The sequence below is a fragment of the Muntiacus reevesi genome, chromosome 2 (genome assembly GCF_963930625.1).
Source record: "Muntiacus reevesi chromosome 2, mMunRee1.1, whole genome shotgun sequence".
NCBI classification, from domain to species: domain Eukaryota; kingdom Metazoa; phylum Chordata; class Mammalia; order Artiodactyla; family Cervidae; genus Muntiacus; species Muntiacus reevesi.
In genome coordinates this window covers 196,798,644-196,812,251 of record NC_089250.1, presented here as the reverse complement: position 1 = coordinate 196,812,251, position 13,608 = coordinate 196,798,644, and the positions used below count along the sequence as shown (strand labels likewise).

The 13,608-nt window shown below is 39.6% G+C and overlaps 1 protein-coding gene across 1 annotated transcript in view; it reads right to left on the bottom strand.

Moving 5' to 3' along the window:
- Positions 1 to 5,249: 5,249 nt before the first annotated feature.
- Positions 5,250 to 13,608, bottom strand: part of LOC136158506 (acyl-coenzyme A synthetase ACSM2B, mitochondrial-like) — a 29,719-nt gene continuing 21,360 nt past the window's right edge. The window contains exons 10-14 of the mRNA XM_065920312.1: positions 13,366 to 13,467; positions 11,748 to 11,875; positions 11,526 to 11,625; positions 10,407 to 10,526; positions 5,250 to 5,603 (exon numbers count right to left, since the gene is read on the bottom strand). Coding sequence (XP_065776384.1) covers positions 5,502 to 5,603; positions 10,407 to 10,526; positions 11,526 to 11,625; positions 11,748 to 11,875; positions 13,366 to 13,467 — 552 coding nt within the window. The 3' untranslated portion in view covers positions 5,250 to 5,501. The remainder of the gene's footprint in view (positions 5,604 to 10,406; positions 10,527 to 11,525; positions 11,626 to 11,747; positions 11,876 to 13,365; positions 13,468 to 13,608) is intronic.

The following is a 13,608-nucleotide window of genomic DNA, read 5'->3' as shown; positions in this document are numbered from 1 at the left end:
TTTGCCAGGTTTTTGTTTTAGGGTAATGTTGGCTTCATAAAATGAGCTTGGAATTATGCCTTCCTCTTCAATTTTTGCAATAATATGAGAAAGGTAGGCTTTAACCCTTCTTTAAAGAGTTTATAGAATTCCCCTTGAAGTCATCTACATCTGAACTTTTGTTTTTGGATTTTTTTAAAATTACTGATTCAATTTTGTTATTAATAATCAGCCTAATCAGTTTTTTCTATTTCATCATGATTTAATCCTGGAAAATTGAATGTTTCTAGGAATTTATCCATTTCTTCTAGACTGTCTAATCTGTTGGCATATAATTATTTTAGCATTCTTTTATGATCCTTTGTATTTCTGTGGTGTCAGTTGTAATTTCTCCTCTTTCATTTCTAATATTATTTATTTGGGCTCTCTTTCTTTTTTTCTTAATAAGTCTGGCTGAATATTTTTTTAGTTTGTTTATCTTTTCCAAGAATCAACCTGTAGTTTCATTGACCATTTCTATTGTGTTTTTAGTCTCTGTTAGATTTATTGCTATTCTAATCTTTCTTAATTCCTTCCTTTTATTGACTTTGGTCTTTGTTTCTTATTTTTCTATTCCTTCGAATGTATATTTGCATTCCTTATTCAGCATTTTTATTTCTTGAAGAAGTCCAGTACCACCATGAACTTCTTTTACTGTTTCTATTTTCATTTATCTCCAGGTGTTTTTAGTTCCTTTAGATCTCTTCATTAACACATTGATTGTTTACAAGCATGTCACTTATTGTCTGTGTGGTTATGTTTTTGTCCCAATATTTTCTGTAGTTGATATCTAGTTTCATACATTTATAGCCAAAAAATATGCTTGATATGATCTAAATCTTCTTAAAAGTAGTGCGGTATTGTGTGTGTGTGTGGCCTGTCATGTCCTTGAGAATGTTCCATGTGCACTTGAATATGTATTTTTCTGGTTTTAGAAGGAATGTTTTATAGGTCAAGTTCTAATGTGTCATTTAAGACCAGTATTTACTTACTTATTTTCTGTCAGAATGATCTATCCATTGATGTATGTTGAATATTAAAATCCCCACTATTAGTGCATTATTATCTATTTCTCCCTTATTGCTATTAATGTTTTTTACTTATTAATTAATTACAATATTGTGATGGTTTTTGCCATACATCAACATGAATTGTCATAAGCATACATGTCTCCCCTCCCTTCTGAATGCCCCTCCCCCTTCTTCCCCCCACCTCACCCCTCTAGGTTGTCATAGAACACCGGTTTTGGGTACCCTGTGTCATACATCAAACTCCCACTGACTATTTTACATACGGAAGTGTATATGTTTCAGTGCTATTCTCTCAAATAATCCCACCCTCTGCTTGTCCCACTGAGTCCAGAAGTCTGTTCATTATGTCTCAGTGTTCCCATGTTAGGTGCATGATGATTTATAGAGGTTGCATCCTTTCGTTGGACTGACCTCTTTATCATCATGTGATGCCCTTTCTTGTTCCTTATTACAGTCTTGTTTTAAAGTCTATTTCATTTAACCTGAGTATTGCTATCCCAGTTTCCTTTTATTTTCCGTATACATAGAATGTCTTCTTCCATACCTTCACTTTCAGTCTATGTGTATCTTTATATCTGAGAGATGAGGTTCTTATAGGCAGTATATACATGGCTCTCATTTTTTGTTTTTGTTTTGTTTTTAATATCCTTCCAGCTGCCCTGTGTCTTTTGATTAGAGCATTTAGTCTATTTACATTTAAAGTAGTTATTGATAGATATGTACTTATTGCCATTTTGCTAATTGTCTCTCAGTTGTTTTGCAGTTCCTGTTTCTTTCTTTTGGTCTCTTCCTTATGGTTTGATGGATTCCTTTAGTCTTCTGTTTGGATTCCTTTCTCTTTATTTTTGTATATCCATTGTAGGTTTTTTTGTTTGTGGTTACCATGAGATTCATCTGTTATCAGCCTGCATATTTAACCATCTGTTTTAAGCTGACAGTTGGTTAAATTCAAAAGGATTCTAAAAGCACTACATTTTTATCCCCCTCCCATACTTTATGTTTTTGATGTCATATTTTATATCTTTTTATTTTGTGTATCCCTGAATTACTTACTGTAGTTATAGTTGATTATACTACATTTTTGTCTTTTAAATTTTGTACTAGATTTTTAAGTGGCTGATCCATTGCTTTTACTATATATTTGCCTTTACCAGTAAATCTTTTCCTTTTATATATTTTCTTATTTCTAGGTGTGATCTTTTCTGTTTACAGAAAACCTTTTAACACTTTTATAAAGCCAGTTTAGTGTTAATAAACTCCTTTAGTTTTTGCTTCTCTGGAAAACTGTTTATCTCTCCTTTAAATCTTAGTGCCCACCTTGCCAGATAGAGTATGCTAGGTTGAGTTTTTCCCTTTCAGTACTTTAAATATATCTTGTCTGTAAAGTTTCTTCTGAAAAAAATCCAACGATAGTCATGGGGTTTCCTTGTACGTGATTAGTTGTTTTTCTTTCACTGTCTTTAAGATTCTCTCTTTATGCTTGATTTTTGTCATTTTAATATGTCTTGCTATGGATCTTTTTGGATTCATTTTGTTTGGGACTCTCTGTTCTTCCTATATCTGGATGTATATTTCCTTCCCCAGGTTATGAACGCTTTCAGTCATTATCTTTTCACATAAGTTTTCTGTCCCTTTCTCTTTCTCTTCTTCTGGGGCACCTATAAAACAAATGTTAGAATGCTTGAAGCTATCTCAGAGATCCCTTAAACTCTCATCATTTAAAAATTTTCTTTCTTCTTTTTCATGTTCTAATTGAGGAATTTCCACTATTCCCTCTTCCTGATTTTTTATTCATTCTTTTGTATCATCTACTTTGCTATTGATTACCTCTAGTGTATATTAAATTTCAATTATTGTATTCTTTGTTTCTGATTGATTCTTTCTTATATTTTCTAAGTCTTTGTTGAAGTTCTTACTGAGGTTCTGCAATCTTTCCTAAGTTCAGTGAGCATCCTTATGATGATTTCTTTGAACACTTTATCAGGTAAATAACTCGTCTCTGTTTTATTTAAGTTTTTCTGGGGTTTTATTTTGTCCTTTCATTTGGGACATATTCCTCTGTTTCCTCATTTTGTTTGACTTTTGTTTCTGTGAATTAAACAAAAGACATACCTCTCTTGTTCTTTAAGGAGTGGCCTCATGCGGGAATACCCCTTGTGTAGACTACTTTCACCTGGCACCTTTCACAGGCCAGCTGGAGCTATATTAGACCTATGCCAGAAAAGTCACTGGGGAATGCTAAACCCAAGGTCGCCTTGGTAAGGTGACTAGAGCTGCGGCAGAGCATGGTTAGGTATAGTTCCTGGGTCAAGGCTGCCTTGGCAAGTGGCTGAAGCTGGAGCAGGCATGGGTCACAGGGGGTCATAGGAGCAGTGGTGCATATCAGCACCTCTGACCCTGGAGAGGGCTCCAGCTGTTTCCTGTCATTTTGACTGGTGGCTCAGATGGTTAAAGAATTCACCTGCAATAAAGGAGACTCAGGTTTAATCCCTGGATCAGGAAGATCCCCTAGGGAAGGGAACGGCTACCCACTCCAGTATTCTTACCTGGAGAATTCCATGAACAGAGAAGCCTGGTGGGCTACATTTCACGGGGTCACTAAGAGTCAGACATGACTGAGATACTAACACTTTCACATTTCACTAGGGTTAGCAAATGGGTTTTCTTCTTGTATGATCTAGGAGTCCTTTAAACTATTTTCGCTGTGTCCCAGGGTGGATAAGTTTGCACTCAGACCCTTCAGCAATATTGCTTCCTACTGAAGCTTGCTGTGATAGGGGTGGAATTCTCATGTATACCATGTCTCCATCTCTCTTATCTATTTTTTGTGGTCCAACTATGTGCAGTGGTTATTCAATCAGTCCTAAAGTATTCTTCAAGAGGAATTGTTATATATGTAGGTATATATTTGGTGTGTCCCTGGGAGGATGTGAGCTCAAGATCTTCCTACACTGCTACCCCCTCTCTCTAGGGAATGTTTAAAAGATTAGAGAAGTAAGGGTTAGAGAAGAAGGCAAGCAAAGGGATGCATAGACATTGTAAGCAGACAGGCCCGTGTTTGAACTTGATGCTGTCATTTACTAGCTTTGTGACTTTGGAGAATATCACTGAATCTCTCCAAGTCTTAGGCTTTTTCCACTGTAAAATGGGAAAAAATAATAGAACTTGAATTGAGAAGTGAGATTAGTATCTGTGTATCTTGCCACAGGACCTGACACTTAACAAGTACTTTATAAATAATTGATATTATTATTACTGTTGTTGTTATTATTACTAAGTATTCTTAAGAAGAAGAGTCATAGACTCTCAGAGACCCTTTGCTTTCTTCTTAAACTCACTTTAAACTTTAAATCTGCTAGGAAGATTCACCTTCTATCTCTTGGTTGTAGTTAAAGCTCTCATAGACCTTACTCTTCTACTGGCTCCCTGGCTCTGGGATCCAGAAGTCTCAGGAACTCACTCTGTGGTTTATTCTTCAACAATACTTCTTTGTTTTCCCCAAAGTATAATCATTGGGGTCTTAACTTTAAAATGACTTTATTATTGATTCTAGGAAGAGTAGATAACAAAAAAAGAGAGACAAAAGCCATGGGAGAAGGGCCACCTTTTTGAGGTGCCTGCACTATTCTCATAGCCATGATCTGAAATCTGTAGATGCCATGTAGAGATAAGACATGATAGTATTTATGAAATGGCTTGCATGGGCAGTGCTTTACACGTGGCAAATGCTCAATAAATGGTGTTTCCCCTCATCTGGTTATGATTGCTCCCAAATTTGAAGTTACTTGTGGGTGATTCTAATTTTCCAACCACACTCACAAGCCTCTCTGTATGGAGATTTTGCCCTAGGAGTGCGATGGGGGTGTCATAGCCTTTTGTTTCCTAGCTAAGATACAGTTTTCTTCATGATTCTTGTCACTATCTATTTGTGGGAGAAAACTAAAAGTTTCCTTCTTCCTTTCTCCCATTCTTCCTGTCTCTCATCATTTTTCTTATCATTTTCTCTTACTATTAATATTTTCTTGAGTTATGTTTTTTCTTTTTTCCCCTTTCTACCTTTCCACCTTATTTCTTCCCTTCATTTCTTCCTTCTCTTTCTTTTTTTCTTCTTCCCTCTAATTATTTCCATCTTTCCTCCTGGCCTCCATCTTACATTTCCTCCCTCCTTTTCTGATTTCTCAGTTTCTTTTTATTGCTATTTTAATTTCTCTTTCTTCTTTCCCCACCTTTTTCTCTGTTCTCCTCTCCTTTCCTCTCTTTCTCATTCCTCCTTTCTTTTTCTTTTTTCAATATCTAACATGGCAAGATTTTGAAATAATAACCAAGGAAAGACAAAAATCAGATCATGTTTTGTCATAAAGAATCTCATATCCCCAGAGGAAGGCAGATGACCCAAATGGAATTAAAGGAGAAGAAGGGCAGGATCCGAAGTAAAGCACCTTGCAGATATCACTAGACTCCGACCTGCTCAGACTTTTTCCACTCCTTGTCTCGAAGCTTTGCCCGCTGAATTTTCCCTGTGTCGGTCTTGGGCAGATCTAAGACGAACTCTATCTGTTGAAAAAAAATCCGTTCAAAGTGGGTTATTTGTGACCCCAATGGGTTGGATTTTTCAGAGGAATTGCTGTAGAGTGAGAGGAAACTCTTGAGGCTGAAGGTTCCAGGTGAGTGAGGACAGAGCCTGGTAAGGCCCTTGGGAAGTCCCTTGTGTGATAAAAATCTTCAGAACGTTTTCTGGGACAAGGACAAGAGATTAAACATAAAGATTAGTCAGCTGGTCTCTGACATTCTCTGGAAGAGTGAAGACGCAGCATGATGAACGCAGCATGACACAGGATACGGCTGTCTGAGTTTTTACCTCAGACTCTCTGGGCTCCAGCCTTTCCTTTACCATGCGCCTGGCTTTGGTCAGGTCACTTAGTTTTTCTGAGATTCAGTATTCCCACTGAGTAGACTGAATGATAACAACTTCTTTGTTGTAATAATAGAAAAAAAAAAGTGCAATTACACAGACTAAATTCTTGCATGAGGTTGTAGAGGAAGAAGATGTGCCAGCTCAAAATGTGCCTCTTGGGTGTGAGGATTAATTTAGGCTGATTATTTTTAAGAAATAGGAGACTCAGGATGCTTTTCTTGTTACTTACCCCTTCACTGCTTAAATTTTTTAAATAGTTTGTTCCCCAGATATGTCTACAAAGAATATGGTCTAGGGTGTGGGGAAGATTCAGCAGGGCCTAGACATCAATGTCCATCTTTGACCCATTGTATCTGAACAGCTCAGAAAATATTTATTTACCAAATATTTGCTTTTCCATTTCCATTAGAATTGCCTAAAACCCTTGTGAGGTCCCAAAACCACTACTCCCAACAGCATGTTTGCTGAACATGGTATTTAAGGTGAAGGTTCTGACTCTTTTGGTGAGTTATTGAGTTTTCCTGAGTCTCTCCCAAGAAGACATGACTAAACTTGTGTTTGATTTCTCCTATTAATTTGTCTCATACTGATTTAATACTTAGACCAGCAGGAAGAACCTGGAAAGGTAGAGGAAAATTTCTTCCTCTCTAACCGGGTAAACACTCAAAAATATTAGGTATGTCTGTTGTGTAGAAGGCAATGGCAACCCACTCCAGTGCTCTTGCCTGGAAAATCCCATGGATGGAAGAACCTGGTGGGCTGCAGTTCAAGGGGTCTCGAAGAGTCAGACACGACTGAGCGACTTCACTTTCACTTTTCACTTTCATGCATTGGAGAAGGAAATGGCAACCCATTCCAATGTTCTTGCATGGAGAATCCCAGGGACGGCAGAGCCTGGTGGGCTGCTGTCTATGGGGTCGCACAGAGTCAGACATGACTGAAGCGACTTAGCAGCAGCAGCAGCATTGTGTAGACCAGAGAGAACAGCTATCTAAGAGTTACAAGGTCTGGTTTTGAATTCCATCTCAGTCATTTCCTATTTGTCTGTCCCTGGAAAAGGCAAAATGGTTGTCTGAGGAGGCCTTACAGATAGCTGTGAATAGAAGAGATGCGAAAGGCAAAGGAGAAAAGGAAAGATATTCCCATTTGAATGCAGAGTTACAAAGAATAGCAAGGAGAGATAAGAAAGCCTTCCTCAGTGATCAATGCCAAGAAATAGAGGAAAACAATAGAATGGGAAAGTCTAGAGTTTGCTTCAAAAAATTAGAGATACTAAGGGAATATTTCATGCAAACATGGGCTCAATCAAGGACAGAAATGATATGGATCTAACAGAAGCAGAAGATATTAAGAGGTGGCAAGAATACACAGAAGGGCTGTACAAAAAAGATCTTCACAACCCAGATAATGCTAGTAAAGTAATGCTCAAAATTCTCCAAACCAGACTTCAACAGATGTTCAACTTCAACAGATGTTCAACAGATGCTCAACAGAACTTCCAGATGTTCAAGCTGGATTTAGAAAAGGCAGAGGAGCCAGAGATCAAATTGCCAACATCCGTTGGATCATCAAAAAAGCAAGAGAGTTCCAGAAAACATCTACTTCTGTTTTATTGACTATGCCAAAGTCTTTGACTGTGTGAACCACAACAAACTCTGGAAAATTCTAAAAGAGATGGGAATACCAGACCACCTGACCTGCCTCCTGAGAAATCTGTATGCAGATCAAGAAGCAACAGTTAGAACTGGGCATGGAACAATGGACTGATTCCAAATTGGGAAAGGAGTAGGTCAGGGCTATATATTGTCACCCTGCTTATTTAACTTACATGCAGAGTACGTCATGTGAAATGCCAGGTTGGATGAAGAACAAGCTGAAATCATGATTGCCAGGAGAAATATAAATAACCTCAGATATGTAGGTGACACTACCATATTGGCAGAAAGCAAATAAGAACAAAAGAGCCTCTTGATAAAAGTGAAAGAGGAGAGTGAAAAAGTTGGCTTAACGCTCAACATTCAGAAAACTAAGATCATGTCATCCGGTCCCATTACTTCATGGCAAACAGATTGGGAAACAATGGAAACAGTGAGAGACTTTATTTTCTTGGGTTCCAAAATCACTGCAGCTGATGACTGCAGCTATGAAATTAAATGATGCTTGTTCCTTGGAAGAAAGTTAGGAACAACCTAGTCAGCATATTAAAATCAGAGCCATTACTTTGCCAACAAAGGTCCGTCTAGTCAAAGCTATGGTTTTTCCAATAATCATGTATGGATATAAGAGTTGAACCATAAAGAAAGCTGAGCACTGAAGAATTGTTGCTTTTGAACTGTGGTGATGGAGAAAACTCTTTAGAGTCCCTTGGACTGCAAGAAGATCAAACCAGTCAACCCTAAAGTAGATCATTCCTGAATATTCATTGGAAGGACTGATGCTGAAGCTGAAGCTCCAACACTTTGGCCACCTGATGCGAAGAACTGACTCATTGGAAAATACCCTGATTGTGGGAAAGATTGAAAGCAAGAGGAGAAGGGGATATCAGAGGATGAGATGGTTGGATGGCATCACCGACTCAATGGACGTGAGTTTGAGCAAACTCTGGGAGATGGTTAAAGACAGGGAAGCCTGGTGTGTTGTAGTCCATGGGGTCATAAAGAGTCGGACATGACTGAGCGACTGAACAACAGCAAACACCTCTCTCTTCCCTTCTGTTTCCTTCCCCTTGTTGATCCCAAAGCACTCCCTAATAAACCTCTGCATGTTAATTTCCTTCCCAGAGTTTGCCTCTCAGACATCCCACCCATGATAATTAGCCTGTGTTGACAAAGCATCAGTGAAAATCTGGCTTACCTAAGAATCTGAGGTGTGCATGGAATATTACTCAGCCGTTAAAAAGAATTCATTTGAATCAGTTCTAATGAGATGGATGAAACTGGAACCCATTATACAGAGTGAAGTAAGCCAGAAAGATAAAGAACATTACAGTATACTAACACATATATACGGAATTTAGATAGATGGTGGCGATAACCCTATATGCAAAACAGAAAAAGAGACACAGAAGTACAGAACAGACTATTGAACTCTGGGGGAGAACGTGAGGGTGGGATGTTTTGAAAGAACAGCATGTATATTATCTATGGTGAAACGGACCACCAGCCCAGGTGGGATACATGAGTCAGGTGCTCGGGCCTGGTGCACTGGGAGGACCCTGAGGAGTCGGGTGGGGAGGGAGGTGGGAGGGGGGATCGGGATGGGGAATACGTGTAACTATATGGCTGATTCATGTCAATGTATGACAAAACCCACTGAAATGTTGTAAAGTGATTGGCCTCCAACTAATAAAATAATATTAAAAAAAAAATAAAAATAAAAAATAAAAAAAAAACAAACAAACAAACAAAAAAAAAAAAAAAAGAATCTGAGGTGTGTAAGGCTTACCACTTAAAAAGTATAGTGTCTTTGTGTGTGTGTGTGTGTATCCACTCCAGACACAAAAATGCTTTTTTCATTCCCTCCAGCAAGCTTCTATCTTGTACTCAGCTCCAAAACCTGGGATACCTACTTCTACATTAATCTCCATGCCTTAGTTTCTTGCCCCAGTCTAAAAATAGCTGAAAACAGGGAGAGTATATTCTATGTCCTTTACCTTTTCTGGTAAGAGCAGTTCCTTTTTATTGTGGTGAGCTCACTGAGTCCATGTCAGGGGTGTAGGGCAACCCTCTCTCCCATCCTTCCTGTACTTGCTCAGGGCTGATTACATGACTCAGAACCGACAAATCAGAGTGCCCATTCCCCTGGTTACAAAGATTGGTTTAATCATGGGCACATGACCTAAACTGGTCCAATGAGACTGAACTTGAAGACTTTTGCTGGTGCCTTTAAGGGAAAAGATGCTTTTTTTCTACTGAGATTATCTAAGCTGCTAAAACTGTTTGTTTGGAGCTCCTGGGGACTATCTCACAGGGAGCAAAATTCAAGAAATGAAGCCAATACAGAAAGAAGGAGAGTTAAGGGATGAAAAAAGACATCCCTGACCACACCATCTGAATGATTGGTATCAGCCACAACAAAGCTTCTCCAACCTTGGACTTTTCAACTGTGCGAGCAATACACCTCAGATTGAATTTCTGTCACTTGCAAATGAGAGAATCTTGAGTAATAGCAATACCTGAATGCCAAGAGTGGAGATATGGGCCAGATATTGTCTAGAACTTGTTCCATGGGAGAATCTGAGTTTCAATTCAGGGTGAATTAAAGGCCAATTTTCAGGCATCTAGGCAGTTATTGGATTGACTTTTTGGATTTTCTTGGTCATAATCAGGCAGAACTTTAGAGCAAAGGCTTGGTCTTCACCATGAAAAAGAGAACTACAAGAGGAAAACCATATTTCCATCCCTAAGTAGAGGGGGAAGGATATGGGAAGTCAGAGGTCTTACCTTCCTTGGGTACTTGTATGGGGCTGTCACTGACTTCACATGCTGCTGCAGCTCCTTGGTAAGCTCATCTGGGTCATGGGACAGAAAGTGTGGGGCCAAGACCACAAATGCCTTCACTACCTACAGCAAGGAGGAGGGCCCAGAGAGAATGATCAGAGTGCATCATCATCCCCTGGGATGATCAGTGTCAAGACTTTTACCACAGCCACCACCTTTAAATCCCCTCATTTGCACCTTCAGATATCTGAGGCAAGGAAAAAGTAGAACCTAAGGACAATTATTGCCAAGATTCCAACTTTCTCTCAAGCTGTTTATTGATGAGCACTTAGGACTATAGATTGAGACCAGGATTACCTCATATCCCAGGGACAATAGAGTATGATGGGAAAAAACTAATTAGAAGAGAGGAAAATAAAGGCTGGGAAAAATAAACCTAAAAGATTTGCTTAACCTCTCCAAACTAGTTTGACAACCCATAAAAGAGAGATCCAACTTCCATATTTAATTCATGGGAAATAAAAAGAGATCATATACAGTATGGCTTAGCTTAGTGCTTGGCACCCAGGGTTTTGAGCCTATGATATTTCCCACACCTGCCAGGTGTATGATATTATCAATTTTCACCCTAGACATCAACCCACATCTTTCCACCTTAAACTTTCCTTCACATACACAAGCTCTTCTAGATTTCATCTGGGCTTATTTTACTAACCTTGACATTATAGGGGCCTTTCTTCCTCTCTTCCTCTCACTAAAAACCACATGCCTCAAAGGCTCTATCTTGGCTTAAATTCCTCCTCTGTTCTAGTCAGGGAATAGATTCTGATTCAAATGCCAAACAGGATAGAATATCTGCAGCCCCAAGTGATAGACTTTGTATAGTACTTATTACAGGTCAGACTTTATTTCAAGCACTTCATAAATATTAACACATTTAATCCTCACAACAGCTTTGCATCTTGCATATGGTTAAACTAAGACAGAAAGGCTAAATAACTTGTGCAGGGACACACAGCTAGTAAGCAGCAGGGCTAAGGTTTGGGCCCAGACTGTCTAGCCCCAGAGTTCATGCTCTTAACTACCATCTGTACACCCCCCAGTCTACAGTTCCACCATCACCTCTCCTCGAATGGGATCCGGGCTGCTTACTACAGCTGTCTCAACCACAGCAGGGTGCTCCATCAGAGCGTTCTCCACTTCTGAGGGCCCAATCCGGTACCTGTAGAAAAACCTGTCTTTCAGAGAAGACTGGACACTCCACCTCTAGCTCAGCTCAGAAGTCTAGAATCAGACAGAATAAAGAACTGGATTACCCTTTTCCTGCCCAGAAACCAAGCTTACCCACTGGAGTTAATGATATCATCTGTTCTTCCCATGAATTGGAAATATCCATCTTGATCCTTGATTGCCCGGTCTCCCAGGACCCAAAAATCCCCTCTGATGTTGGCTTCTGTCTTCTCAAGATTGTCCTGGTGATCACAGAAAGACAGTCATTATACCTGCAAAGCCTAAATCATCTCCCCTAGGCTTGCCATCTCCAGATGTGCAGATTGTTCATTTTGCAGCTTGAATTACTACTCATGGTAAGACCCCTGAACAGGTGGAATTGGCACTTACCCTTTAATTTATTCTACCCAGAGTCTCTCACTTACTCCTCTGGGGTCAAGTTTGATGGATAATATCAATGAATTCATTCACTCATGCTCTAGGGCCTTTGCCCCAATGGATTCAACCTTTCCTTTACTGGTCAGCCTAACTCCTGCTCCACCCCATGACACTGTTCAAGGGCACCAAGATTTATTAGATATTTTTCTTGGGTCCAGATTGTTAGATATGAAAGTCCTAGAGATACACCAGCAAGCTGCCTGGGCTTGGGTCAATGTGCATATTTCTGTAATGGCTGAACCCCTCTGTTCAGTTGAAGTACCTGTTTATGAGCAGAGAGAAGGACTGAGGTTTGCCCCTTGTCAGAGCATCTCTATATTTTGTTCAAGGGTAGGAGTGTGAGCTTTAGAGTAGATGTTCCATCTCTGAATTAAAAGGTGGTATAGGGAATTTGTAGCCTAGCTCTTTCATTTGGAAGTTATGGGTGTTGAAGATCTGAAAAAGCAAGAGGAATCTGAGAAACTGAGGTGTGAGAGAGGAAACTGAGGTATGAGAGATTGGTAACTTGCCCAAGATTACACAGCAGTTAGTAGAGCAGGGTTTTAAACTTAAGTAATTAGGGCCCAAGGACTTCAAGGGGAAATTGAAAGGATTAAACAAGTTTAAAATATATAACCTGCTTTAGGAAAGTGCTTGCCATGTGGTAAGCTTGCAATAAATGGTAGCACCTATAACTATTGGGTTTATTATTTACTTTATTATTTAATCATCTTGGTGTCAGAAGGTATGTGTTTGAGGTCTTCCCTGCCCATTGTTCACTGTGGTGGACTTCAATGAGTCTTGTAAGCTCTGACTTTACCATTCTCACCCATATAGTGGGGCAGTTGGATTTGAGGGTCACCTATTTTTAGTATTCCAAGATCTGAAGATAGGAATGCTTCTAACTTATGGTGAAGTCTTAGTGTAAAGCATCTTGCAAGGCTCTAGAGGAGATCAGTGGCATAGAGCAGGGGCATGGTACTTGAGAGAGGGGACAGTACAGCCCTTGGAAGAATGCTGCTCTTAATTCAGGGGCAATAAATTTTCTGTCATAAAACAGCTCTTGGGAGTGGAAAAGGGTTACTGTGAGAAAGACAATTCATCAAGTGGAATCTTAACCATAGGCTAAGAAAAGCAGGAGTGAATAATCAGGCTTTTTGTTAGGCAAAGTGCCCATTCCTAGACACTTTTTGTCCTTTGTCTCTTTGTCCCAATTTCTTACCAATGCCTCTTGGGAGGTGGGAACTCCCCTTATGCCCCTCAGTACCCACTATTTCCACTAGGAGACAGAGGGGGATGAGCAAGCTTTCCTCACCACATAGCCAGAAAAGATGCCTATAGGTCTGATGGGTTTGACTCTGATGCCCACGTCTCCTTCTGTGCCAGGTGGCAGGACATTGCCATTCTCATCTATTACCTGGAGGAAGAAGCAGATTGGAAGATGGTCTGCATAACAGTAGACAGCTTGAATGGCAACATGAAAGAGCTGATCAAATACAAGATCCTCTTATTCTAGGGGTGACTGAAAAGAGTTGGAAACCAAGAGAAGCCAAGAGCT